The 24,701-nt window shown below is 56.9% G+C and overlaps 2 protein-coding genes across 8 annotated transcripts in view; one reads left to right on the forward strand and one right to left on the reverse strand.

Annotated features, from left to right (window-relative positions):
• Positions 1 to 218: 218 nt before the first annotated feature.
• Positions 219 to 12,076, forward strand: CSRNP1 (cysteine and serine rich nuclear protein 1). 4 transcript variants are annotated; one of them, XM_036076835.2, is made up of 5 exons: positions 219 to 372; positions 6,692 to 6,945; positions 8,718 to 8,977; positions 9,512 to 9,805; positions 9,889 to 12,076. In XM_036076835.2, the coding sequence occupies exons 2-5, from the start codon at positions 6,732 to 6,734 to the stop codon at positions 10,870 to 10,872; spliced, it is 1,752 nt and encodes a 583-aa protein (XP_035932728.1). In that variant the 5' UTR covers positions 219 to 372; positions 6,692 to 6,731; the 3' UTR covers positions 10,873 to 12,076. The 4 variants fall into 4 exon arrangements, with proteins under 4 accessions (XP_035932728.1, XP_077929578.1, XP_077929572.1 ...); XM_078073452.1 differs by lacking the exon at positions 219 to 372 and adding an exon at positions 5,481 to 5,727; XM_078073446.1 differs by lacking the exon at positions 219 to 372 and adding an exon at positions 5,481 to 5,710.
• A 1,481-nt stretch (positions 12,077 to 13,557) lies between these two features.
• The window catches only part of TTC21A (tetratricopeptide repeat domain 21A), a 33,326-nt gene continuing 22,182 nt past the window's right edge, over positions 13,558 to 24,701 (reverse strand). For 2 of the 4 annotated variants that reach the window (XM_036076833.2, XM_078073405.1), the window contains 15 exons: positions 23,422 to 23,660; positions 22,519 to 22,591; positions 22,301 to 22,411; positions 21,827 to 21,965; positions 21,554 to 21,657; positions 20,204 to 20,392; positions 18,905 to 19,015; positions 18,118 to 18,199; positions 17,117 to 17,267; positions 16,728 to 16,889; positions 16,401 to 16,581; positions 16,046 to 16,309; positions 15,491 to 15,611; positions 15,307 to 15,374; positions 13,558 to 15,188 (listed from right to left, as the gene is read on the reverse strand). In XM_036076833.2, the coding sequence (XP_035932726.2) occupies positions 15,111 to 15,188; positions 15,307 to 15,374; positions 15,491 to 15,611; positions 16,046 to 16,309; positions 16,401 to 16,581; positions 16,728 to 16,889; positions 17,117 to 17,267; positions 18,118 to 18,199; positions 18,905 to 19,015; positions 20,204 to 20,392; positions 21,554 to 21,657; positions 21,827 to 21,965; positions 22,301 to 22,411; positions 22,519 to 22,591; positions 23,422 to 23,660 (2,073 nt within the window). In that variant the 3' untranslated portion in view covers positions 13,558 to 15,110. The remainder of the gene's footprint in view (positions 15,189 to 15,306; positions 15,375 to 15,490; positions 15,612 to 16,045; positions 16,310 to 16,400; positions 16,582 to 16,727; positions 16,890 to 17,116; positions 17,268 to 18,117; positions 18,200 to 18,904; positions 19,016 to 20,203; positions 20,393 to 21,553; positions 21,658 to 21,826; positions 21,966 to 22,300; positions 22,412 to 22,518; positions 22,592 to 23,421; positions 23,661 to 24,701) is intronic. The other 2 variants (XM_078073411.1, XM_078073415.1) reach the window with 2 other exon arrangements.

Consider the following 24,701-nt stretch of genomic DNA (forward strand, 5'->3'; position numbering starts at 1 on the left):
CCGGGGCGCAGGGCGGTCGCGGCGCCCGCGCGGGGTCAGAGTCCGCAGGGAGGCCCCGCGGTTGCTGCGCCGGGCTCGGGGCGGGGGGAGGCGGCGCCTCCGGGGCGGGGCTGTCGGGCGGCCTGGCGGGAGGCCGGGCGTGCGTCAGCGCTGCGAGCCCCGGAGTTTTCCACTGACGAGGAGGGCGGAGCGGCGGGCGGGGCCGGGCGCAGCCAGTCTCCCGCCGCCGCCGCCGCTGCCGGACGCTCAGAGCTAGAGGGGCGGTTGGGCCGACGGCTGCCCGGCCGAGCGCACACGGGGTCGCGGCGCGGGGGGCGTCCCCGGCCGGGACGCGAGTCGCGTCGGTGTCCTGGGCGAGCTCCCGGATCGCAGGTGAGCGCCGAGGGGTGGCGGGCCGGGACCTTGGGGAGGGGCGTCCCGCGCGGGGGGCTGCGCCCCTCCGGTCCCTGCCACTTGCCCCCCGCCGCCCTGAGCGGGAGCCGGGGCAGGGACGGCCCGGCTCGGCCCCAGACTGCGTGCCCGGCCGGCGTCCGGGGAGGGGAGGCGGAGAGGCGAGAGTGGCAGGTTTTCCGCTCCCCTCCCCCGCGCCGCCGCTTGTACCCCGAGAAGTCGCGGCGCCCCGAGCCCGCTGCGTGTGGCGGCCGAGCGGAGGTTGGCGCGAGTGGCGAGGTGACGGGGTGCGCGCGTCCACGGGAGAGTTTCCTTTTGACCCAGTTGCCTGAGAACTTTTCAGAAGTTCCTCGCGTGGCCGGAGCAGGTGACATTTGTCGCCTTCCTCCTCGGGCTCTCCACCCCCCCCCCGGGGGCGGGCGCCGGGGCTGCGGCGCGTGCCTGGCGCCCCCGGCCGGCGGGGGTCAGGGAGGGAGTGGAGAGAAGAGCGAGGAGGAGTGAGGCTCCGTGAGTCACGGACCCCGGCAGGAGGGAGGGTGGGGGGAGAGGAGGAGGGATTGTGTCGTACGCTCACCTGTTTGTCAGTCACCGTCACACGCAGAGGCCACCGCTGTGAGTCACGAGCGCAGCCCCACCGGACACCCGCGGGCACACGTAGCCTCTCTCCCACGCACTTCTCCCCTCTCCAGCATGTACTTCCTCCCGGTCCTCAGTTTCCCCTCCCCGGGGGCCCTTCCACAGGCACGCACCCTTGGATGTCCCCACCACAGCAGCCGTCACAGACTTAGTCACTCCGGCTCTCCGGCACAGTCACACACATAGCCTACACTCCTGACACTGGAGGAGCCCTCCCCGGCTCCACTGCCCACCCCACACCTCCACTCAGATGTCTCACAGTCCTCCGGAGCGGGCCTCCTCCGCCCGCCTCCAAATCCTTGACATCACTGCCCTCTTCCAGCTCCACATCCAGAGGTCCCCGAGTCTATTCCCCTTTCTCCTTTGCCCTCCCTGTCCTGTCATCGCTCACCTATCCCTGGCACGGGGCCAACTAGTCACACCCCCCTCCGGTCGGGGACTGAGCCATCTTTTTAAAATGCAAATCTGGTATTGTCACTCCCTACTTAAACCCTACTGTGGCTTCCAGTGCCCTCAGGCTAAAGCCTGCCTGTCAGCCCTGGCTCTCGAAACCTGTCCCAGGACGCCCCTCCCCCTCATCATTCTGGCTCTCTCTCATGCTGTGCCCCCTCTGGAACTTTCTACCTCCCTTCCTCCTAGAGATTGTTTTTACCCTCAGCTTTCCCCCTCCTGTCCCACCCCTCCGGCCTGCCATCCCAGCACTCACGATGGTTTTGTAACTACATACTCCTTGCCCCTAAATTCAAAAGCTGCAAGAGTGCAGCCCTAGTGTGGGTCTTGCTCCCTGTCTGCCCAAGTGCCTGACACAGTACTTGGCATGCCATAGGAGCTCAATATTTGTTGAATGAATGAATGAATGAATGAATGAGAATGAAGGAGGCCTTGCTTAGGTGGAGGAAGCAGTTGCTGTCAGGTGCAATTTCCCTTCGGCAGGAGCAGCTGACCTCCTGTAGCCAGCCAACATTTGGCACCTACCCAGTGCCAGGCCCTGGAGGCCAAGGCTGAGGAACTGTGCCCTCCTGGGGGAGCACTTTCAGAGGGATGGGGGATGGGTGTGCTAAGGCTTCCTGTCTCCCCTCTCTGTGCTGCCCAGGTTGTTTTTCTAGCCAATCCCAGTGGGGGCCAGAGGTACTCAGAGGTGTCTTTTCCTTGTCCCAGGAAGTAGTTCCTGAGAGTCTGGGGTCATGTGTTGGGGGGAGCTGGCCTGACCAAGGCCTGGGGATCTGAGGTTAAAGGACACATTCTTCAGATTCCCGGAGGAGGATGGAGGCAGCTGAAGGTGCCCTCTCCCCAGTATCAGCTCTGGTGGGGAGCTGGGGCATTGGGATTGCTGAGCTGCACAGAGGAGTTGATGTGACTTCCCAGAGGCCCTGAGATATCCCCCTGGCCCCCAAAGAGCCTTTGTTTGCCTGCTGCCTGGGGTGAGGTGGCCTTCCTGGGATTCACACTGTGGCCTGAGTGTGTAGACAGTTGTGAGTAGTAGAGTGGGGAGTCTCACCCCTTCATCCTGAGCTGTCCAACTCCTGTGTGTGGTGACAGGGGGGTGGCCTGATTCTCAGGGCCCAGGCAGATCCCGGAAGAAGCCTGGCTGTCTTTGATTCAGGGCCTGTGTCTGGGGCTCCTCGGGGGTGTGGCATTTCTGTCTGAGCCAGCTCCTGGGAATTGCTTTTCCTTCCTCCAGGACCCTAGGAGGGGGCCGTGTTCACCCTGGGAACAGAGCCATGGTTGGGATCTTGATTCCTGGGTAGCTGTTGAGGGCCCCTCCCCCCTCCTCTGACTCACTGTCTGACACTTTTCTTGGACTCTTTCACTATCTTTCATTCCTTTTTCTGACTTGGCCTGTCCTTGTCTCTGGCTGAGTCTTTTTCTCATCTCCTGCCTCTGCCTCTCTCAGCCTCTGGATTCCCAGGTGGGACAGGAAAGCACAAGATCCAAGGACTGCTCCTTCCCCCTCCACCCCAGAGGAGTGTCAGGGAAGAGATCGGTTCTCACCACACTCTAGGTCTGCAGATCCTGCTGGGGGTTCGTCACTAGAACCTGCACCTTCTGTGTGTCCCCGTTTTCCTGTCTGCAGCCTTGAAGCTTATAATGCCTACACTTTAAATTCCCATTCTGTAGACATGCCCGAGGCAGAGCCAGGGTGTCTGGCTTAAATCTGCTTGCTTGATATCTATTTGTTTACTTCTGGGGAACAGGGAGCCTCCTGAGGTGCCTATGTTGGCACCTGACTGCAGCCTGAGCTTCCTACCCTCAGAGCCACCCCCTCCTGTGGCTCGAAGGCAGACAGGCTGGGGGTGGAAATGCCCCCCCCCCCAAACTAACTGTGACAGGATCAGGAGGTCGCCCTGAGCAGTCACCCCCCAGAGGCCCACCTCTGCTGGTCTTTAGGTGCCTTCTCTGTGCCAGACTGTTCTAGGCATGGGTACAGGGATGGCCAGGCGGAGAGGCCCTCAGCCTGGTGTTGGGGGAGCGGCAGTGAGGCCGAGGCAAGACTTCGAGAGAAGGGCGGGGGTAGGGGAATCCCAGGGCCCTTGGGAGCCCAGAGAGGCATGTAGTCAGGAGTGAGGAGTGGGGGTTTCAGGGAGGCCCTCTTGGAAATGACTACTAAAGGAGAGTAGGCTGGGTTCCAGCTTGTGCAAAGGCCAGGAGGCGGGCAGGTCATGGCAATTAGGGGAACTGCAAGTTCAGCTGGAATATAGTGAAGGAGGGGGTGGGGGGAGGCAGCAGCCAGGCCGGCTTCAGCCTCTCGTGGAATTCTAGGCTTGATCCTAAGGGCCAGCTTTCCTAAGCATGGGGGTGGCAGGCAGAGATCTTCAGGAAGATCACTGTGGCTGCAGGGGGAGGGCAGGAGCAGAGGCAGGGAACATGGACAGTAGCAGGGGGGACAGAGACATAAGGTAATAAAGTTGAAGGAGCCATACCTGAAATGCATGAAGCATATGAATCGTGTGTGTACAGCTAGGAGAATTTTTAGTTTTAGACATTCATGGAACCACCACCAGCCAGATCAACACAGGACATTTTAAGAAACCCACCTGCCCAGAAGCTTCCCCCATGATTGTCCCCAGTGCATATCAAACACCCTTCCCTCCCATTCTGACTTGTATCATCACTGATTGGGGTTGCTTTTCCTTGAACTTCATTCACATGTATTCTTGTGTCTGGCTTCTTTCATTCCACATGACATCCCTGAGATTCACATGTTGTTGTATCCAGGAGCTCCTTTTTCTCACAGTGTAGAATGACATGTTCACTCAGCACGTATCACTGTCCTAAGAACTTGACATGTATTGATGCCTGTAAACGTCCCAACCCTGTGAGGTTTTAAGACAAAGAATTGGAGACACCGAGGGCTTGAGGACCTTGACCGCGTAATGGCCAAGCCAGGGTTCCAATGCAGGCAGTCTGGTTTTGGGGCCAAGGTTCTTACCACTGTGCTGATGGCCTCCCCAGCCCCATTGTACCTCTGCCCGGCCTTGTGTGCATTAAGCGGGCTAGCGTGTACTTGCAGGACTGGGTGTCTGGATGTGGCTGGAGGGAGAGGGAGGAAGGAGTTGAGGATGGCTGCAGGTTTCTGGCTTGAGTAACTGGGTGGGTGGCAGTGCCGTTACTAAGATAGGGGACACAGGAAGAGGAACAGATGGCACGGGGGGTGGGGAACAGAGACAGGGGGTTCGATTTGGGGCCTGTGGAATTTTATGTTTCTAAGGGACGGCCAGGCAGAGAGACAAAGTGGGCATTTGGTTTTGGCGGGGGTGGGCCTTGGGCTTGGGTGTGTGATTGCATTGAGCACCCTGTGGACAGCATCTGCAGTTTGGGATAGGATGGGGTCTCCTGGGGGGGCTGGTAGGGGCAGGGTATGGGGGTGTGCTTTGCCGGCGTGTGTTTGTGTGAGTCTCTGTGGTCTGCACGTGCGCGTACGTGTGTGTGCCTGGCTCTGGGTCATGAGTCCCCCCATCTCCTAGGAGAGCGTGCAGGTCAGCTGGGAGCTGGGTTGTTTTTGTTTGTGGTTTGCAGGGGGAAGGGGGGCTGCGGGTGCCAAGCCTGAGAAACTACCCGCTGAGAAGTCCCCGGAAGCACCTGTGCGTTCTCTTCCCCTGGCCCAGTGTGAAGGGCTAGCAAGGAGGGGAGTTTCTCTTGCTTCTCTCTTGCCTGTGGGGAGAGGTTGTGCTCAGGCCGAATTTTATCCAGTAAGTCCACTGACCGCCACACCCTCTAGGATCCAGAGACTGGGCTAGGCTTGGCAAAGGGGGTCAGGAGTGTTTAGAAAGGATACCTGAGTAGAGGAGATCGCCAGCCTTCTGGTTGGTTTTTCCTGTTCTCATTTCCTGTGATGGCAGTGGGGGAGGGGCTCCCCAGCACTAGGGCCTCTGCACCGTTTCCCCTTCTTCCTGGTGACCTTCTGGGGCCCAGGCCTGAGCCCTGTAGGACACAGAGAGACAAGGTAGCTCAGCCCTTAGGACTGAGTCCTTTGGGGATCCCCAGGGATGGCGGAGGCATTTAGGGGTGGGAGCCCCCAACTCCACTCCCCTTAGCCAAGGCCAGCCAGGCCGTGGGCGTCTCCAGTTGCACCCCGTCCGAGGGCTGAGACCCTCAAAGGGGAGAACACGGTAAGCTGTGTGTCCTGAGGCGCCCCCAAGTCACCAAGCTACAAACAGGAGAGAGTGGGACATCTTCTCGACCGGTCAGTTTCACCAAGAGGTAGGGGTGGGTGGGTGGGTGTGTGTGTGTGTGTGTGTGTGTGTGTGTGTGTGTGTGTGTGTTTAAGAGGAAAAAAATAATTTCCATAGGAAGTTAATTCAGACAAACAGGGTTAGATATTGGAGTAGAGGCAAGATGTAGATGCATTTTTAAGATCAAACAGGAGTCGTTAGAGACACATGAAGCACAGCTGGGCCTGGAGGCAGGGGACTTCTGTGGGGCGGGGGTTTCTGCGGGAAAGTCTGAGTGGCTCTGTCACAGGAGAGGAGGGAGGGGCTCCGGAAAGTCCTGTGTCTGGGAATTGGGGCCAGTGTAGAAGCCAGCCTGTTTCCCAGAGTGCCCTGGTCAGCCTGGCCCCAGAGACAGAGGGAGAGAAGGGGAGAGAGAGAGAGTGTGCGTATGCGCGCGCAGGGTGGTGTGTCTGTGGGTGTGCTGGGGTTGGTGGTGGAGGAGGAGGAGGACCAGGAAGCAGAGCCACCGTACAGGGCTGTGCAGCCCGTGGCAGACGGCCTCACACACACAAAGGCACACAGATGCGAGCCGGGTGAATCACCCAGCCAGTGAGTCAGCCCCCGGGATTCCTGTCGGGGGAATGAGCAAGGCCCGGCTGAGGTCTGCTGGTCCATCTGTTGGTCTGGTGTATGCATGTGTGTAGGTGGGTTGTAGGAGGTAGTGAGGAAGGTTCCTGGTGGCGTCCTGGGAAGGCTTTTGGGCAGAGGTGGTGGGAGTCTGCAAGTGCCAGGATGAGGGTTTGGACCTCAGTGCTCTGCTTGTGGAAAGAAGCCTCCTGGAGCCGTGCTTCCCCCCCGCCTGCCCCCCCCTCCCCCCCCCCCCCCCCCGCCGCACGCAGAGCCAAGGTGGGGGGCCTGGGACATCTTGGAGGGTAAGGGGAGAGTTGGTCGTGGCTGAGCAGCCGCACCTGCCCTCAGGCCTGCCACTGAGAGCTTTCTCCTTTCCGTTCCAGGCTGTCTGTGCGCAGACCCCAGAGTACCGCCTGCCCCACCATGACTGGGCCACTGAAGAGGAAGTTTGACCAGCTGGATGAGGACTCCTCCTCGCTCTGCTCATCCTCCTCCTCTTTGTCCTCCTCGGGCCGTCCTTCTCGCTCCTGCTCTCCAAGCTCTTCAGTCTCCCTGGCCTGGGACTCCGATGAGGAGGGCCCCTGGGATCAGTTGCCCTTGCCTGATCGGGACTTCTGTGGCCCCCGGAGTTTCACCCGTGAGTCCCCCTCCCCTGGGAACCACCACACCCCTTCTTCCTTCCTGAAGATGAAATTGGGAGGCCCCTGACAAAGCTATTCTAGCCTCTGGAGGTCATGTCCCCACAGCTTTGGCTCCCCACCTTGGCCACTTCCCGTAATACCGTGGTCACTCGGGAATGTCCACTGTCCCGAGGCACTTGGGCCCAGCTAGATTCACCTTCGACCTCAGGACTTCCTGCTTAGAAGTCCTGCAGGTCAGGACGGAGCTCCTCAGAGTGGCCCTGGGGCCCTCTGGCTCCAACTCCTCCCTTATGTTCCAGTTTCGTTTCTCCAGCTTGCACACCCTGTCCTACCAACTGAACCACTGGAGTCCCACGCCCCACACTCTGCACCGCGGGGCCTGTCAGGCCAGTCCCTCTCCTGTCAAAATGCCGTTTGGCTTTGCCTGAACATAGTGGAAAGGTTTCGTCCCCAGTTATTTTTCAAGCTGGCGTCATTCTGATTTCAAAATGACAAAGACAGCCCTAAAGCAGTATTCCTCGGCTGTGTTTTCCATTATTGCTGCCCCCAACCCCAAGGAGCCTTTTTAGACATATTTTTCCTAATTATCCCTGCTGTGACATCTTAATAACCCGGATATGGTGTCTTTGTTTATGTACCAATATGTATATCTGTGTATTATACATAGAAAAAGAGAATGATTTTTAGCACACAGAACCTAACAGTATGTTGACTAAACTGTGGGTTTATTCTGGCAATAGAAGAATGGTTTAATATTTATAAAATCCAGTCTTAGAGTTTACCCAATGGCGATATCAAAGGAGGGAAAATATGAGAGCCACTGTGGATGCTGAAAAACATTTGATAAAATGTCATGTTCCTTCTAGATAAGACCCTTGGTAAAATAGCAATAAGTGAATTCTGCCTTAAGTGATTAAAAATATGTGTCTCGACCCAAAAGCTGGCATTCCAATTAATGAGGAAATACTGGAAGCCGTCCCACTAAGGAACAAGATGAGGATGCTGTCTGTCACCGCTAGTAGTTAACATTGTTCAATAAGTGCTACCCAGTTCAGGTTGCAGAGAGAACAAGAATTCTGTGTATTGGATTGGGACAGGCAAAATAATATATTAAGTTGAAATACATGCAGTTGCCAATATTCAACTGTTTTAAGGTAACTACTTATGGTTCAGTTAAAAGCAATAGTATACCAATATTTGTATAGAATATACCAAATACATAGCTTACTAATGAATATACAGTCTATAACTTGGGAAGGCAAATAACAGCCTTTCTAAGCCTGTTGCAAAATGCAAGAAAAGCTATAAAGGAAAAGATCAACATATTTTTAATTACATGGCCTTAGAAGTTATTTTGCAAAATGCCTTGAACAAAAATAAGACTAAAATATTTGCACAGATAGGTTAGACAGATGATCAGTGTCTTTAATATCATATATAAAGAGCTCCTACAAATCAATAAAAAACTATAGAAAATTGCATAAGGACCCTATAAATGGCTAATAAAGAGGGGAAAGATGTTTAATCTCACAAATGCTCTGATTTGGACTGGTAAGTGCCCATGTTGACCTAAGAGTGGCATTCAGTTTTACCGTCTCTAATCCCAGCCAGGCTGGCTCCCAAACTCAGATCCGTTTCTTTTTCTCTTGGGTGGGAGGTCAGAGCGGGACGTGTGAGGAGAAGCCATTCAGCATCATCTTCCTGGAGGTCTGCCATCCTGTCCCTCACAGAGAACTAATGCCCTGCCCCTTCCCTCCGTGCCTTCCAGCCCTGTCCATCCTGAAGCGGGCTCCCCGGAAGCGGCCGGGCCGCGTCGCCTTCGATGGCATCACCGTCTTCTACTTTCCGCGGTGCCAGGGCTTCACCAGCGTGCCCAGCCGTGGTGGCTGCACTCTGGGTATGGCCCCTCGCCACAGCGCCTGCCGCCGCTTCTCCCTGGCTGAGTTCACGCAGGAGCAAGCCCGGGCACGGCGTGAGAAGCTGCGCCTACGCTTGAAGGAGGAGAAGCTGGAGGCGCTACGGTGGAAGGTAGGGAGACCTCTCTCCATCACCCGGGCCCTTGGCGGGCTTCGGAAGTCCAAGCCTTGAGGGGAGGGGCCTCCAGGGTGGGGGCGAGTTTGCTCATTCTGTATTTGGGGAAAGAGGCCCCTGGGGCCAGTATTGCTCCATCAGGGCCTGTTGCCCGGATTATCTGCAGACAGAGTGGGGTGTGGAAGGGCCTGTGTTTGCTGTAGGGGCTGGGGGCATGGTGCCTGAAGCTGTCTGACCTCGCCGCGGGGGCGGGGGGGGGGATGGGGAGTTGATGTGACATTGGGGGTCGGGGTGTCAGGCTGGCTGCGGAGGGAGGCGGGGGGCTTGTCCACGAACTGGGGAATGACAGGAACAGGAAATCTCTTTGCAAATGCCCCGAGGGCAGTGTTCTTGGCCTTCCGGTTCAGTGTGGTATCCATGGTGCCCAGCCCAGAGGAAGCCTGTGGGGAACATTTGTCCAGGGACTGATGGCTGCGGGGGGCCAAGACCCCTGACTGTCTCTGCCATCCCTCCTCCCTCCTGTGGGTACAGCTTGCAGAGACCGGGGTACCACTCACAGTGGACACCATTGATGACGCCTCCGTGGAAGAGGACTTGGCTGTGGCCGTGGCCGGCGGCCAGTTGGAGGAGATGACCTTCCTACAGCCCTACCCGGCCCGGCGACGGCGGGCTCTGCTGCGGGCTGCCGGCGTGCGGAGGATCGATCGTGAGGAGAAGCGGGATCTGCAGGCTCTGCGCCAGTCCCGGGAGGACTGTGGCTGTCGCTGTGATCGGGTCTGTGACCCCGAGACCTGCAGCTGCAGTCTGGCGGGCATCAAGTGCCAGGTATGGGCTGGGAAGGGGAGCCTGAGCTCGGGGGCTTCTGTGGGCCCCGCGGGATCCTCGCTCATGCTCTGCTCTCTCTGCAGATGGACCACACCGCGTTCCCCTGCGGCTGCTGCAGGGAGGGCTGCGAGAACCCCAAGGGCCGCGTGGAATTTAATCAGGCCCGCGTGCAGACCCATTTCCTCCACACGCTCACCCGCCTGCAGCTGGAGCAGGGGGCTGAGAGCCTGGGGGAGCTGGAGGCCCCGGGCCAGGGCGGCGCAGCCAGCCCTGGTGAGCAGGTCCTGGCCCCCGCTTTCCCGCTGGCCAAGCCCCCCGGGAGCAGTGAGCTGGGAGACAACAGCTGTAGCAGCGACATGACCGACTCCTCCACAGCATCGGGCACGAGCGAGGCCCCGGGCAGCACCGCCCACCCAGCCCTGCCTGGCCCTGGCTTCCAGCCCGACATGGATGATGACAGCCTGGCCCGGGTCCTGAGTCTCAGTGACTCGGACCTGGGCGGTGAGGAGGAGGAGGAGGAGGAGGACCGGGGGGTGGGGAACCTCGACAACCTCAGCTGCTTCCACCCAGCTGACATCTTTGGGACTGGTGACCCTGGTGGCCTGGCCAGCTGGACCCACGGCCATTCCAGCTCTAGCCTCACATCAGGCATCCTGGACGAAAACGCCAACCTGGATGCCAGCTTCTTCCTCAACAGTGGCCTTGAAGGGCTGGGAGAAGGCAGCCTCCCTGGCACCTCGGTGCCGCCCAGCTCGGACGCTGGCCAGAGCAACTCCGTGGACCTCAGCTTGTCTTCCTGCGACTCCTTCGAGCTGCTCCAGGCCCTGCCAGACTACAGCCTCGGGCCTCACTACACCTCCCGGACGGTGTCTGACGGCCTGGACAACCTCGAGGCCCCCTCCTTCCCCTGGCCTGCCTTTTCTCCCCCGGGGGACGCTGGCGCTTGCTTCCTGGAGCCCGTCGTGGGCCTGCCGGACCCCGCTGCCGAGGCCCTGGCCCCCTTCATAGACAGCCAGTTGTTTGAGGACACTGCCCCGGCGCCCCTGGTGGAGCCGGTGCCGGTGTGACGACCAGGGTACCTTTTCGCGGCCCCAAGAGCCCTGTTGCTGCTTTGTTGTAATTTGGGGGCTCCCTGAGGTCTGTATGTTAAGGGTTTCCCGTTGGCTGGCTCATCCATGCGGGCACTCCTGATTTTTGTGCAACACTCTGGATTGATTTATTTATTTTTGTAACTTTCTGTGCTGAAGAGAGGGCGGGGAGGGGGCTTTCCCTTTTGGCCACCCGGCCCCCCACCCCATCCCCCAAAGCTCACACAGTCTCTCCTTCCAGTTCCATGGTGTGTGCCTGGAACAGGAGGAAACAGGGCTCCCCTGGAGCTTTGCAGACCCCTTTTCGGTCTCGTATGATGTTCCTCAGCCCAAACAAGACAGGGCTGAAATCAGCCACTTCTAATGGCTTCTCCTGCCACCCTGAGCCCCAGACCCATGGGTGGCTATGTTTTCTGGACTGTGAAGACTATAATTTATTTCCATAATTTATTCGGAGACTAGGAGGCGTAGGCTTCTCCCCTCTGGCTGGTGGGCAGTGCTGGGGTTGGGGTGGGGCACAGACCCCTGTGAGTCCCTTCTGCCTTGTAGTCCTTCAACCCTGCCCTACCTGGGCTTTGGTACAAACCAGGTGTGGATTGGGGCCCTACGGTCCTACTGTGGCAGCTGCCTGGCTCCGGGCGGGTGGCCGAGGACAGCGTCTAGGTAGGGGGGCTGGGCTGACCAACCGTGACCAAAACCTGCTTCTGCCCCACACAGCCCCCTCTGCTTCCTGTCCTCTGCCTCATCATCTTCCTCCCCAAAGGCCACAGCCTTTATTCTGGGCCCACTAATGTAGAAGGGAAGCAGGAGAGAGGGCCCAGAGAGGGCAAGGGGCTAGCCTCGGGGCCCCCAGCACGCCCCTGACTACTGTCTCAGGGCTTTCTGGGCACTGCATGCCCCAGCCTGGGCCACCTGCCCATGCCCTGAGGCCAGTTGGCTGCGGTGAGGGGTGGCCCCTGTGGTTTTTCTGCCCTACGTTTGCTGATGCTGAGTTGTGCATCCTAAATTTCTGTATCGTCCTTGAGTGTTAGAACTATAATTTATTCATTTTTCTCTATGTCTGTGCCAAGAAGCCCAGGCTCTGGGCCTGCCTTCTTGCCCAGGAGGCCTTGCCAGCCTGCGTGCTTGTGGGAACACCTTGTACCTGAGCTTACAGGTACCAATAAAGAGGCTCTATTTTTAACAGTGTGGTCTGCGTTTGTGGGACTGGGAGATGGGGGGGTATACCCTCAGGAGGTAGTGAGGAGGGAGGGGGAGATGGGTCCCGCAGGGCAGTGTGGACACTGAGGCTATGTTGGGGTAGGAGTGGGGGCCACAACGCAGTGGGCCTTCTTCCATGCAGGCCTGTCACCTTGGAGCCAGGAAGCCAGCTGGGGGGTTGCCGGGCAGGTAGAGCAGTTTTCCCTTTCCAGGAACCCATCTCTCTCCAGTGGGCTCCTGGGGTGGTGGTGCGCAGCGGCAGGGCAGTCTTCTGAGACCTGGCTATCCGCTCGGGCTGTTTCCCACTTGTCGCGCTGCCTGCCTCCCCCGCTCCCCCCCCCCCCAGTTAGGGGCAGGCAGTGGGATGTGGCCGGTAGAGGCCTCCTGTGGGGCTGAGCTGCTGAGGCCCCTGCTGAGGCCCCTGGGGACTTGAGCACCGGGAAGCTGCAGGACCTCAACCATCCGCACCAGCCAGACCCGTCTGACCTGTCCCCAGCAGCCCGGCTGCAGGCCAGAGGAGCAGGCCACACCCTGCCCTGGGGACTCTCAGACTAGGGCCTGAGGAGCAAGGTCGACCTCCCCCTTAGGAATAATGATTTATACAAAGGGCTGGAAGGGAGGACCAAACAAGGAGACCAGATCTGGCTCTAATTCTCTGCCTTTTGGTCTGTGCTGGGCTCTCCTTATTTCATCTCTGTGGCTTATTGGGTGAGAGCACGGACCCAGAGTGCCAGGTTCAAATCCCAGCTCTTCTACTACCTAGCAAGGTGACTTATGCAGATCCTGTCCCCTCTACTACCACTGGGTCTTGGTGTCCTCAAAACTGCAAAAATAACACCGGTCGCCTCATAAGCTCGCTCAGTTCGCATATATACAGCACTTAGGAGAGTGCCCGGGACATGCAAGCCTTGTTTGTGACTTCCATTTTGTTTTTATGTTTCTGCCTCTATTTCTATGTTCTATCCTCTCTTGTTTGCAAGTTCTGTCACTCTTTGGGTATCTGTCTCTTATCTCTGGACATGGCCACGTGGCCACATGGTCAATGGCTGGGAGAGGATCCATAGCTTGGAGCCTGGCCTATGGTGGGCAGCCTGTCCCTGTAACCAACTTAGCCAGGGACAGCCAGGCCTTAGGCTTGTCAGGGTGGAGTATCCTGGTACATTCCTTTGTTCTGTCTTCCCCCCGAGGGTCCCCAGGAACCCTCTTGTAGAGATTGCTTCAGCATGCGTGATTCAAAATCTGGGTCTCTCCAAGGGCTCTGAGGCCCTGCTCTGATTAGCCTGGGGGTCTGGATGGCAGCTCCTGGCTGCTCCAGTTCCCTGGCTGGAAGCCCCCGCAGGCTCCTAAACCATGGACACAGCCCATGGCTGGACTGAACCTGCCCACTCCCTGTCTAGGGCAACAGGATCACTTCCTGGGCTTTTTTTTTTTTTTTTTTTTTAAGATAAATGAAGACAATTTAGGTTTTACAGCAATAAAAATGTGATTAATGTACAATCCTTTACAGCATCATTCTCCATACAGACAAACCTGTCTCTCAACGACCCGCCCCAAGAAACCAGATTGTAAAGCAGATGCTAGGAAAGGGGACTGGTTTCCCATAGGAAGGATGGTAGTAACCTGGGGAAAGCATTCCAGGTCATTGACTCAGATCAAGAGGCCATGCATGTGATCAGCAGGATGTTATAAAAACAAGGCTCAGCCACCACCAAGGACAATTCTGTGTGTTCTAAAAGCAACCCCTCCCTGTTCAGTTCCCAAACTTTCATCACTGGACAACTTCTCTTGAAAATTTTGCCATAGCTGCATTCTACTCATACTAAGTATTTTGCTTTACATCAATTACATCGATATGCTTAGAAGGTAGAACCATTCTGAGTTAACAGCACTCGGGAATTCATGAGTTCATCATGCTAGTTATTTTCCTCTGTTATGTAACAATGATATTTAAACACATAGTTATTAAACTGTAAAATGTTTGCTGTATATCACTGGCAGGGATTTGTGTCATGGTTTGGGAACACGCACATCTAGTCTAATGTCCTGCCACAGAGGGGGACACTGAGGTCCAAAGAGCAGATGGTCTTGGGAAGGTCACACTCCTGACTCCCAGTTCAGAGTTCGTTCCTCTAAGCCAGACTGGCCCATTACTGCCATCATGAAAAACGAGAGGTGTTGGGAGCTGGAGCAAAAGTGACCTCTGTCACCCTCTTGCCCGTTACAAGTAACATAATTCATCTAAATAGGGGTCACTGCTTGTGTCCCCCGAGGTGTGAAAAGGGTTTCTGGAGGATAAATTTGTTGGTCAGTGTCTTTTAGAAAATGTGAAGTGGGAACTATTTTTTCTTGGGCTGTATTTCCCTGTACCAGGCATGGGTAATCAGGTTTGTCCCAAACCAGTGAGGAGCAGCAGAGACCAGCGGAGGACTTGGGGAGACAGACTGTATGGATAAAGTGAGCCAAGGGCCCTCACAAGCTGCAGGATGATGGCCTCCCTCACACAGAGCCTCAGCTCTGGGACCCTCTGAGCTGGTCCTCCTGTCTGTGCCCCAGCCGGGCAGGATGGTGTGGCCGGCAGGGCAGGGAGGAGCAGTTGCTTCTTGAGCTCTGGGGGTCTGGAGACCAGAGAGGAGAGGGGAGGCATTTATAAATTGACATAATAATATGACAATAGCGGTAGGGAACTTGTTTTTTAAACCACCTCTTTGTTCCCCTCTGCTCCCTCACAGAGTCTGGAATAAAAATGGAAGAAGGTGCCCAAGGAGCCCAGCATAAGCTAGGCTGGCGGATCCCTCTCTTCCTCAGAGCAAAATTGCCTCTTGTGCCTTAAAAACACAAAGCTTTGGGATGCCCCTTAGACCCGATGAGGCATGATTCAAATAAACCACACACAATATAGAAATGGGTAAGAATATGTCATTTTCTGAATCTCTTCTCCCCTGACCCACTTCCCAAACCCTCTGTGAAACATCTGTAGCTTGATGGCTTCCACCCGCCCTGGCTCCTGCTGACCACACCTAGGGCCTCAGAGACCCTTGGGCCTTTTCCAAAATTTCTTCTCTGATTTGGGGGTAGTTAGGATGCTCTCTGAGGACCTGGGACAGAGGGAGAAAGGGGGTGCAGCGTCAGGCCAGGGGTGTCTGTCTCTGCCCCAGGACCAGGTCACTGCACCCAGCCCCCTACCCCCACCCCCCATGTCTCCCAGGGGCTTACATGGTGGCAGACTTCAATGGCCTCCACAAATCTCTTGTCCTTCAAGTAGTTGAAAGCGAGTTTGAAGCCTGTCCAGGGGCACAGGGAACACAGACAGTGGCACCCTAACTACCTAAGAGCCAGGGTAGTGGGCCGCCTGCCCATGTCCCTCCTCGCCCACATGCACCGCGGCTGCTGGCCTTACCAATGGCAGGGCTGGCACGATGACTGTACTTCCAGGCCAGCTCGTAGTTGGTGGCTGCGTCTTTGTAGGACTGCTCCTTCTCCATGATGAAGCCCATGTACTCATAGGCCTTGCAGCAGGACTGTAGGGAAAGCCACACCCGGTCCCAGCACAGGGTACAACCCGCAGGGGAAGGGGGGGGCAAAGGAGGGTGGTGAGCCGCATTAACTTGAACTTCTCAGGGACTCCAGCAGCATCTCCCACCTTTGCAAGGGGTCAACTTTTCTCCCCCTCTAGGCTACCCCGACGCGTGCATGACCCCTTTCCCCACAGCCCTCCTGCTCTGACCCCCACGCCCCTCGACCCCCTGAACCCTTCCCATCTCTCTTGGCTGCCCGACCCGGTGAGCCTCCTCTTACCTTGCCCCGTCCCCCTACCCCCACCTGCCCCCGGGCCCGCGTTCCCATCTTGCTCTAGCGTGCATATGCCCCGCTTTTGTCCGGCCTCTTCTCAGCGGGTTCCAACCCGCACCTCCTCTGCCCCCGACGCTCACGCGCCCCTTGCGCCCGCCTCCACCTGGCATCCCCGCTTCCCCGACGGCAGCGCGCCCCCTGCCTTGTTGTATTGCATGCAGCGCCGCAGCAGCTCGGTGGCCAGGTCGAACTTGCCGCCCTGGCAGTAAAGGTCAGCCAGTAGGAGCCAGCTCTTCTCCAGGTCCTCCGCCTCGCCCAGCGCCCACGGGGCCTTGGCCAGACGCTTCAGCTGCGTGCGCGCCTTGGGGACCTGCTTCAGCAGCGCGTAGGCCTGTGCCGTGGCCAGCAGGGCGGGGACGCTGTCCTTCTGCACACGGGGCGGGGGGGGGGGGAGCGGGCGTCGGCGCGCTGGGCCCCCAGCCTCGCCCCCCCGCCGCCCGCCCCGCGCGCCGGCCCACCTCGGCCTGCGCCATCTCGATGAAGGTGCCCAGCGCCGCCTCCACGTTGGCCTTCTCCCGGGTGGCCAGCAGGCAGAGGCTCTGCAGGAGCCGCAGCTGGGTCTGGCCCCAGGCCGAGTGCGGGTAGAACTCACGCAGCAGCTTCTCCGCGGTGCGCACACCGTGCTGCTCCGAGTCCTTCCTGTCGGTGGAGCTGCGGCCGTTGGACACGGGAACCCGGGAACCGCGGGGCCCTCACTCGGCCTGGACCCCGCCGCGCGTGGCTCTCCCCGCCTTTCCCAGAGTCCTGCCCCTGCGCCCCCGCCCCCAGGTCAGCCGGGCCCCTACTTGCTCTCAGCCATCAGGTTCTCAAAAACCTCTCCGCCCACGATCTCGTTGTCTGGGTTCAGACAGATCTGCACCATGTAGTAGGTGGCACTCTGGCCCCAAGTGCTGTCCTTGCGCGCTTTATTTAGGAACTTCAGTGCTTCGTTGGGTTGCCCTATGTGCCTGTAGTGGAGAAGAGAAATCCAAGAACCAGAGAGGGAAACTGAGGGCCAGGGAGGGCAGGGACACGCAGGAGCCACTCCCTGAGTCTGCACACAGCGGGGCTGGATCACTGCTCTCCTGGCGCCCTGATCTGCAGGCTGGATTTCTGCAGAAGCCCAGCGTGTCTGCCAGGAAGAAGCCCCTGCCTATAACTGCCCCGACAGCCCCCCCCCCCCGGCCCAACTCACCAGCTGTAGATGCCTCTGCAGTAGTTGAACCCTGGCTCCAAAGGAACGCGGCTGGACATCCTTTTGGTCAATTCAAAGAAGGCAGGGGCATCTTCAAGTCTGCCACTTCTCCATAGCAGATCAATTAGTTTATTCAATACCAAAAAATTGTCTAAAATAAGAGAGCAGAAATATTCAGGCTGTGATAACCACTAGCTAAGTCCTGTTGGGTGCCGTGGGCAGGCATGGAGAAGTGAGGGGACCAGCAGACACTGCCCATTTGGGCTGAGCAGGGACATCCCAGCAGCTTCAATGTCTCCACTGGTCTCCAAAGTTGAGAGAATAATAATAATCATACTGAAAAGCAGTAATAATAGCTAACACTTGTACAGTACCTGGCAGGAAGTGCTTTACCTATATATTAACCACACAACGAGATACCTATTTTTCCCATTTCACAGATGATGGAAACTGAGACACAAAGAAGTTCTCTGCCAACGGTTACACAGCTGGTGAGTGGAAGAGCTTGAGTTAGACATAGGCGGTCTGGCTCCAGGATTCGTACTCCTAACAGCAGCACTCTGCTGGGCCTCTAGGCAGAGCTGGTTGTGGGCCTGTGGGGGCTCAAGTCTGAGCTTCAGGTATGGTCCCTGCCCCGGCAAGAGGGGTGCTTTGATATTGCAGTGAGGGGAAATGTAGCTACCTAATCAGGGAGAATTTCTAGCCACCTCCAGGTGCTGTGACCTCAGAAGGGGGCCACATCCAGTCCAATGGCTGTGATGCGGGGACAGACAGGCTCTCCTGGGTCCAGTGCCAAGCACTGCCCTGCCTGAGACCAGGAACTGGCCCCTTGGACTCGGGAAGGGCCAGCATGTTCCATCGGGGCTTTATCAGTTTCCTGCCTCTCTGGGAACAATCAGAGAGGAAGGGGCTTCCTCTGCCCAGTCAGGAAGGAGGGGAGGGGGCCCACCCTTCTCCGGGAGAGCAGCCCTTGCGGGGTGGGAACTGATGCAGGCAATTACCTGGCGCTTTCTCCAGGACTTGGCGGTAGAGATCGACAGCGGCTTCGTACTTCTGTTTTCTAAACATCAGGTCAGCCATCATCTATCAGAAAACACACGGTGCTCCGGAATTCCTGGCAGTAGTTCGCAGGGGCCTGGAGGGGGAGGCTGGCCGGGGGTGGGGATAAGCAGGGCAGGTGGGAAAGGACTTCCAGGGGAGCCTCTCTGGGCACAGGGAGAAGCGGCCAAAGGAGGAGCCCAGAAGGAAGGGCCTGCCTGGGGCGGGGTGAGAGCTGGGGCGAGGACGGAAGCGGGAAGATAAGCCCAGGGGTGGACACCAGTGGGACCCTTGACAGGCAGCAGAACCAGCCCCTCGGCTCGTGTCTGAGAACTGCCGGCCAGAGGCAGTGGAGGCGGAATGAGGGCTCCCCTCTTCTGTGGGGTAGCCCTGGCGGCTGGCTGGGTGTTAGGGAGGAGAGGAGTCAAGACAGGAGAGACCTTTTCCCACACACTTCTGTAAACCCAGGAACCTGTCCCACCCTTGCCTTCACCAACTATGGGTGTGGTTCCCCAACCCCCCCCCCCCCGGGAGGGAATCAGCCTCCCGGCCTCCCCCATGATGTTGCCCCCGGCTGCCAGCCCACCCCCTACCGCGTGAAGGGCAGCCGGCCCCCGTGCTCCGTCCCCTCTGCCTGGCCACCCCTGGGGCCGGGGTGGCCAGGCGTCTGAGTTCTGGGGCTGGGCAGCAGCCCTCGGGCGGTCACAGGGAGCCTGGGGAGGGCAGGCAGAAGGTCCGGCGGCCGCATACCACTGAGGCGGTCTCATGGTTCTGCTCCGACTGCAGGAGGATGGCACAGTGCTGCTCACACAAGTCCAACTGCCCCTGCAGGAGGTAGAGCCGCGCCAGCTCCAGCACCACCTGCGACAAGACCGGACAGAATCGGCCGGTGAGCATCATGGCAAAACTCGGAGACTGATGTCTCCCGCTCTCATCACCCATTTCTCTTAGTTCTGCCTTCACAATAGGTCTCTGGCCCTCCCCTTTTCCCTCACCAGTACTCCAATCATACCATGTGTTTTACTAACTAGCCTCGGACACTTGGGGCCTGGGTAACTCGTACTTATCCATCAGCTCCGGCTCTGACCGAACCGCCTCTGGGCCGCCTGCTGTGCCCCAGACTCTGGGCCAGGTGCCCATCTTCTGAGTTCCCACAGTGTGCGGACCCACATGCAGGCACGTTTCGTGTAGCATTGGAACTGCAAGCGTGCTCATCTGTCCCCCTGCCCGAGGCAGTCTATGGGCAGGGACAGGTCTTGGCCCATTGTCTCCCAGGCCTAGCACTGAGTCTGGCGCATATGAGATCTCTGTTAAATGAGTGCATGCTTTGTTTTTTTGTTTGTTTGTTTTTAAAGATTTTAATTATTTATTTATTTGACAGAAGGAGAGAGAGAGAGCACAAGGAGGCAGAGAGGCAGGCAGAGGGCGAGGGAGAGGCAGGCTTCCCACTGAGCAGAGAGCCTGTGGGGCTCGATCCCAGGATCTTGGGATCACGACCTGAGCCGAAGGCAGACACTTAACCGACTGAGCCACCCAGGTGCCCCAAATGAGCGCGTGTTAAATGAATGAATGAATGAATGAATGGCCCGGCAGAGTGGCACTAAGCTCTTCCTCCGTTCTCCTAGTGTGGACTCCAGCCACCATTGCCTCATGTGGGCCATACCTCCCTTGTGGACCCTAAACCTCCTTGGAAGCTTAGTCTGGCTTTGTGCCTGAAGGCCCCTGGCAGCTACAGCTTTCACTGTGTCCCCACCTCCAAGGCGGACCTGGAAATGCCAGACTAACATGACTTCCGGCAGCACCTTTCCCGCTCTACCTCCCACAATGGCTGTCCAAAGGGAGGCTTCCCAGCCTCGGTCCAAGGGCTATGATGGCTGAGGGCCCCAGGGTCAGCTAAAGCAGACTCCCCACACCAGCGGCCCCGGGCCCTTACACCTGCAGCTCCTCAGGGCGGCCCAGGAAAGGACCTGGCCTCTACCCCTCAGCAGGGCTCTCAGCAAGACATCATGGCCCAAGAGAAGGGGCAGGTTCTGGCTTTGAGAACCCCACCTTATTGTCGACGGGCGAGTAGAAGAGGGCATCCTTATAAGACCGCACGGCCTTGGCAAACTCCTTCTCTGCCAAGTAGTGCTCCCCAAACTGGACACAGATGGAGGCTGCCAGTTGCTTCTGGGGGGGGGTCATTTCTGGTTGCTCCAGTGGAACACGCTTCAGTATCCGAGACTGGAGGTCCATGGCCTGGGGAGACCAGTAAACCCAGGATCAGAGACTTAGAGCCTGATGTGCTAGATCTCAGGCCAATTCACAACAAGTCCCGACGCTCTTGTTTCTGTGTCAGCAGATTCTCAGAAAGGGCATCTCAAGTGCCCTTGAGCAAATCTGGGTCACTCTGGACAGGCAAGGCCACTGGCTGAGTACTCAGCTGACTCTGCCTCTGGGGCAGGAGTAGAAGCAAAGGCACCCAAACAAAACACTCTACTGGACTGTACTTGTTTACCTGTTTCCATGACACCCTGCTACTTCCCGTGTCTAATTTGCGCTAGAACAAGCACACAGTAGGTGCTCAGAGCAGGCTGGGGTTTGATAGACCCATATGCGCTGAATATTGCCCTGCCGGGAATTTGAGGCAGCCTCTGCAAATATCCATGACATAAAAGGATCAAGCGAGTAACCGGGGAGCATCGGAACGAGAGGAACGAAGACGCCAGGGTTAAGCTTTGGGCTTTCTAAGGGCCAAACAGGAGTGGGAATCCAATGGGAAGCAAGGGACTAAATCATCTCCAGCAGTGAGAGAGTGGGCTCCGCTTCTACACCCGCAGAACGCCCCCCAGGAACAAGTGGCTGGCGACGCCCTTGCTAGAAAGAGCGAGGAAGGTATGGCGGGAGTGGCTGGGAAGTGTCCCATTGGGGCAGCCCGGTGGGGAAAGAGCTTCGGTTGGATCAGGTCAGACCTGGTTCCAATCTCAGCTCCACCTTTTACTAGCAGTGTGACTTTGGGTACATTTCTTAATCTCTCGGAGCCTCATCTGTGGAACAGGAATGTCACAGAGCTTATCTCAACGGGCTGCTGTGAGAATTAATAAGAAAGCAAAAAGCCTAGTGCTGTACAACCGGCATTGTCCAGTATTATCACCACCAGCATCCTTGAGGACAAGGGCACCTTCTTCCTCCCTGCCTTCCCCAGCCCGGCCCAGCCGGCCTTTGGGCACTTTGGGGCACCATCAACGAAGAGCACAGGTGTGGGAATAAATGGAAGGCAGAGGTCTGAGGTGTAACCTAGGTCCTCTTTTGAGGGCCAGCCCTGGAGCCTTCCAGACCTGCAGTCCTATCCTTCCTTTTATAGCTCCCATCAGGAAACGGCAGATAAAGAGCTTGAGTCTGTTGTCTGTTGTCAATTACCTCATTCAAAGTTCCCACCACATCTTCCTTTTTATGACTCTTATAAACCTTTGCCAGCAAAAGCAAGCACTTGACATCGTTCATCATGGTCGGGATGTCTTTGACTGCAAAATGGAAACCCAAATCAGTGTTCTCTGGCCCCTGGGAAGCCGGGGATGGGGGAGGGAGGGGACTGGGCTCAGGACCCCTGCATCACTCTGCAGGAGAAGAGTGGGGGGGGGGGCAGGGGGGGCCGCAGTATGCTGGGGGAGAGACTTTAGGACATGGCCTCACCAAAGTCATGTTCCAGTGCTTGTTTCAGAACTTTCTCTGCCTTGTTGAATTTCTTTAACTTCAGGAGCAGCGCAGCCAGATCACAGCACAGAAAGTCCTGTCCACTGATCTTCTGCGCGGCCTCATAATAATTAATTGCCTTAGGGCAAACAGGAAATATTGGCATTGGGTTTGGTTCTACCTTGAATGCCTCACACCGCATTCCCTCAGTGGCCACCACACCTGTGTGTCCCTCCAGAACACAGAAGCCTGAGATGGAAAGGCCCTCCCAGCTGCAGAGGGCTCAAGCTGAGCAGGAGTGTGTGCTGGGGGGTGGGTGGCTGGCTTCTGAATTCTCCCCTTGGTACCCCATTCAGCAGGGAGCTAGGGTGGAAATGCAGCCACTCCCCTCCCATCCAGACCCTCCTACTCATGCATCCTCCTCCCTCTTCTCTGCTGGGCTGCCCCCACCTCCCCACCCCAACCTAGCCTGACCTTGGTGTACTGGTGGGTCTTCACATAGGCTTGCCCGATCCTCCTGACCAGGGATGCATCGTGTGGGTTCTTTCTATAGGCCTCCTCATAAACCTCCAGGGCCTTTTCGGGCTGGTGGGAAAAGTGTCCAGAGGTCTCTCTCTCTCTGTCTCTCTTCTCTCCCACTGGAGACGTGAGATCAGGGGACCACTTGGCAAGGCCATGAGGCTTTCACTCACCTCCTGAATGTTCATGAAAGCATCACCCAGTAGCAGGCTGGTGTGGGGACCAGGCAGGTGTTCACAGAGCTCCCTGCAAAAGCAACCAAAAACTTAGCTCAGACCTGTACATCTTTCATGTTTCTGAATCCACCTCCTCCTCTTCTTTCCCACTGATTCATTCATCCATTTATCCATTCATCACCCAGTACTCCTTGAAAGCCCACTGTGCATGAAGGCCTGTGTTAACCACCTTAGTCTAGGCTCGCCTTGTCTGTTTTCTGGATCGTGCCAGAGCTTCCATCCACCCCTCTGGCCTCCACTCTTAAACACCCACCCCCCCAGATCCCTCTGCATAAGCAGGCATCCTGCACTTTCTAAAACTCCATGTGACCACTCCACTGTTTATTGGTTTCCCACTGCTCTTGGTTTCACCTCCCCCACCCCACCCCACCCCCAGCACCACCTCCCACCTGGATTGAGGAGGCAGAGTTTTGTTTGAGGGAGGGGCTAGGAAGGTACTTTGGAGGCCCCAGTGTCAAAGTATATAGACAGGGCTTCTAACCCCAGCTCTCCCCCTTCTTGCCCCTCTCATCGGCCACATCAAGTCACTGGACATTTCTTCAGGGACAGGCAGAGTCAGGGGCCAGGGCAGAAGCACATTCCCATGGTTCCCACCAGAATGTGGGGCCACACAGGGCAGCCAAGCAGGACAGATTCAGTTCCGGATCTTCAGGACTCAGCAATGAGCCATCCTGACTGAGCACACTCAAATTCTGACCCCCAGGAAATTCTGTACTTGCATCTAACACACTTGGAGGACATGGACTGGAGACCCAGGTGGAAGAAACATAATCTGGAGGAAACACTCCCTAAAACACTGCTGGAGCCGAGGCCGGCATGGTGCCGCCGCCTGGGGCTTACCGGTAGCAGCCGATGTAGAGGCGGGTGTCTTTGCGGGTCTGCAGGTAGATGTTGCCCATCTTTTCCTTGGCTTCCGTGTAGCAGGGCTGCTTGGGCGTGATGTTCCTCAGCAGGCTCAGTGCCATGTCCACATTCCCCTTGCTCAGGGCCAAGTCCGCATTGGCGATGGTGATGCGGATCTCCTCTGGTGTGCCACTGAACTCGTTGATGGCATCCTGCATGACCTTGGTGGCCTCATGCTGGGACATGGGAAGCCAACAGACCCTCCGTGAGCTGTCACCCACCACAGGTGGCCTGACAACACTTGAAACCTCTTGGAGGAGACTTAAAAGTGATCCCTCTTCCCACTCCTAACCCCGGAAGAGAAAGGAAACAGAGAGACAGCTGGGAGCAGTTCTGCTACACGGAAGCCAAGGATAGGATGGCTCCCATCCACCTGCAGAGAGGCTCCAGTGGCAGAAGGGAGAGACAGCCCTTCAATGTCCACAACCGCTGTTCCTGGGGGATGGCAGGGGGAAGGTGCCCGGCTAGCTGGGGGTACAGAAACCTTCAACTGTAAGAACCAGCCTGTTCCTTAGCACCTCGACGTCTGCTGGCGATTCCTTCCTGTTAGAGACCTATGGACACATCTCCTTGTACTTTCCTGCTTTTGGTCAAAGGTATGTTTTATTTTTATTCTTATTAATTTGTTTATTTAAAGATTTTACTTATTTATTGAGAGAGAGAGTGCGCGCACACACGCACGTGCTCATGCAGGAACAGGGAGAGGGGCAGAGGGAGAAGCAGACTCCTCGCTGAGCAGGGAGACCCCCCCTCACCCCTGGGGCTCGATCCCAGGACCCTGAGATCATGACCTGAGCTGAAGGCAGACGCTTAACTCACTGAGCCACCAAGGTGCCCCAAAAGTATTTTAATGTTATGGTATTTGGTACAAAAATTCTATTTGAATTATTTCTTCATTATATTTGTCCCCTTGATTATTTTAACAAAGTGACTCTCTTTCCCCATTTTGGTCCTTTTTGACTTGGATTCAGCCTTACCAGACATTTCTTCCTCAACCTCTGCTTTCTTTTTGTTTGCTTCATATGTTTGTACCATGTTTTTACTACCATTCTGGGTGGGTCCTTTGGTTTTTGAAGTACAGACAGTAAGGGTTCCCTCTGTTTGTTTAAACCACTCTAATGCCTCTTTTATTTAATAGGTACATTTATTTCATTTACAATTTTATTATCACAGATACATTCTCAGGTTTTCTGTCAACTTGCTTTGTTTTCATTTTT

Source organism: Halichoerus grypus, chromosome 1 (assembly GCF_964656455.1).
Source record: "Halichoerus grypus chromosome 1, mHalGry1.hap1.1, whole genome shotgun sequence".
In the NCBI taxonomy this organism is placed as follows: Eukaryota; Metazoa; Chordata; class Mammalia; order Carnivora; family Phocidae; genus Halichoerus; species Halichoerus grypus.

What these genes read in the sequence shown, in the direction of transcription:
- CSRNP1 (XM_078073441.1), top strand. Translation starts at nt 6,127, where the DNA reads ATGCGCGCGCAGGGTGGTGTGTCTGTGGGTGTGCTGGGGTTGGTGGTG. An exon ending in CCGGGTGAATCACCCAGCCA is followed by an intron (nt 6,288 to 6,691) that starts GTGAGTCAGCCC and finishes TTTCCGTTCCAG; the next exon opens with GCTGTCTGTGCGCAGACCCC. An exon ending in TGGCGGGCATCAAGTGCCAG is followed by an intron (nt 9,806 to 9,888) that starts GTATGGGCTGGG and finishes CTCTCTCTGCAG; the next exon opens with ATGGACCACACCGCGTTCCC.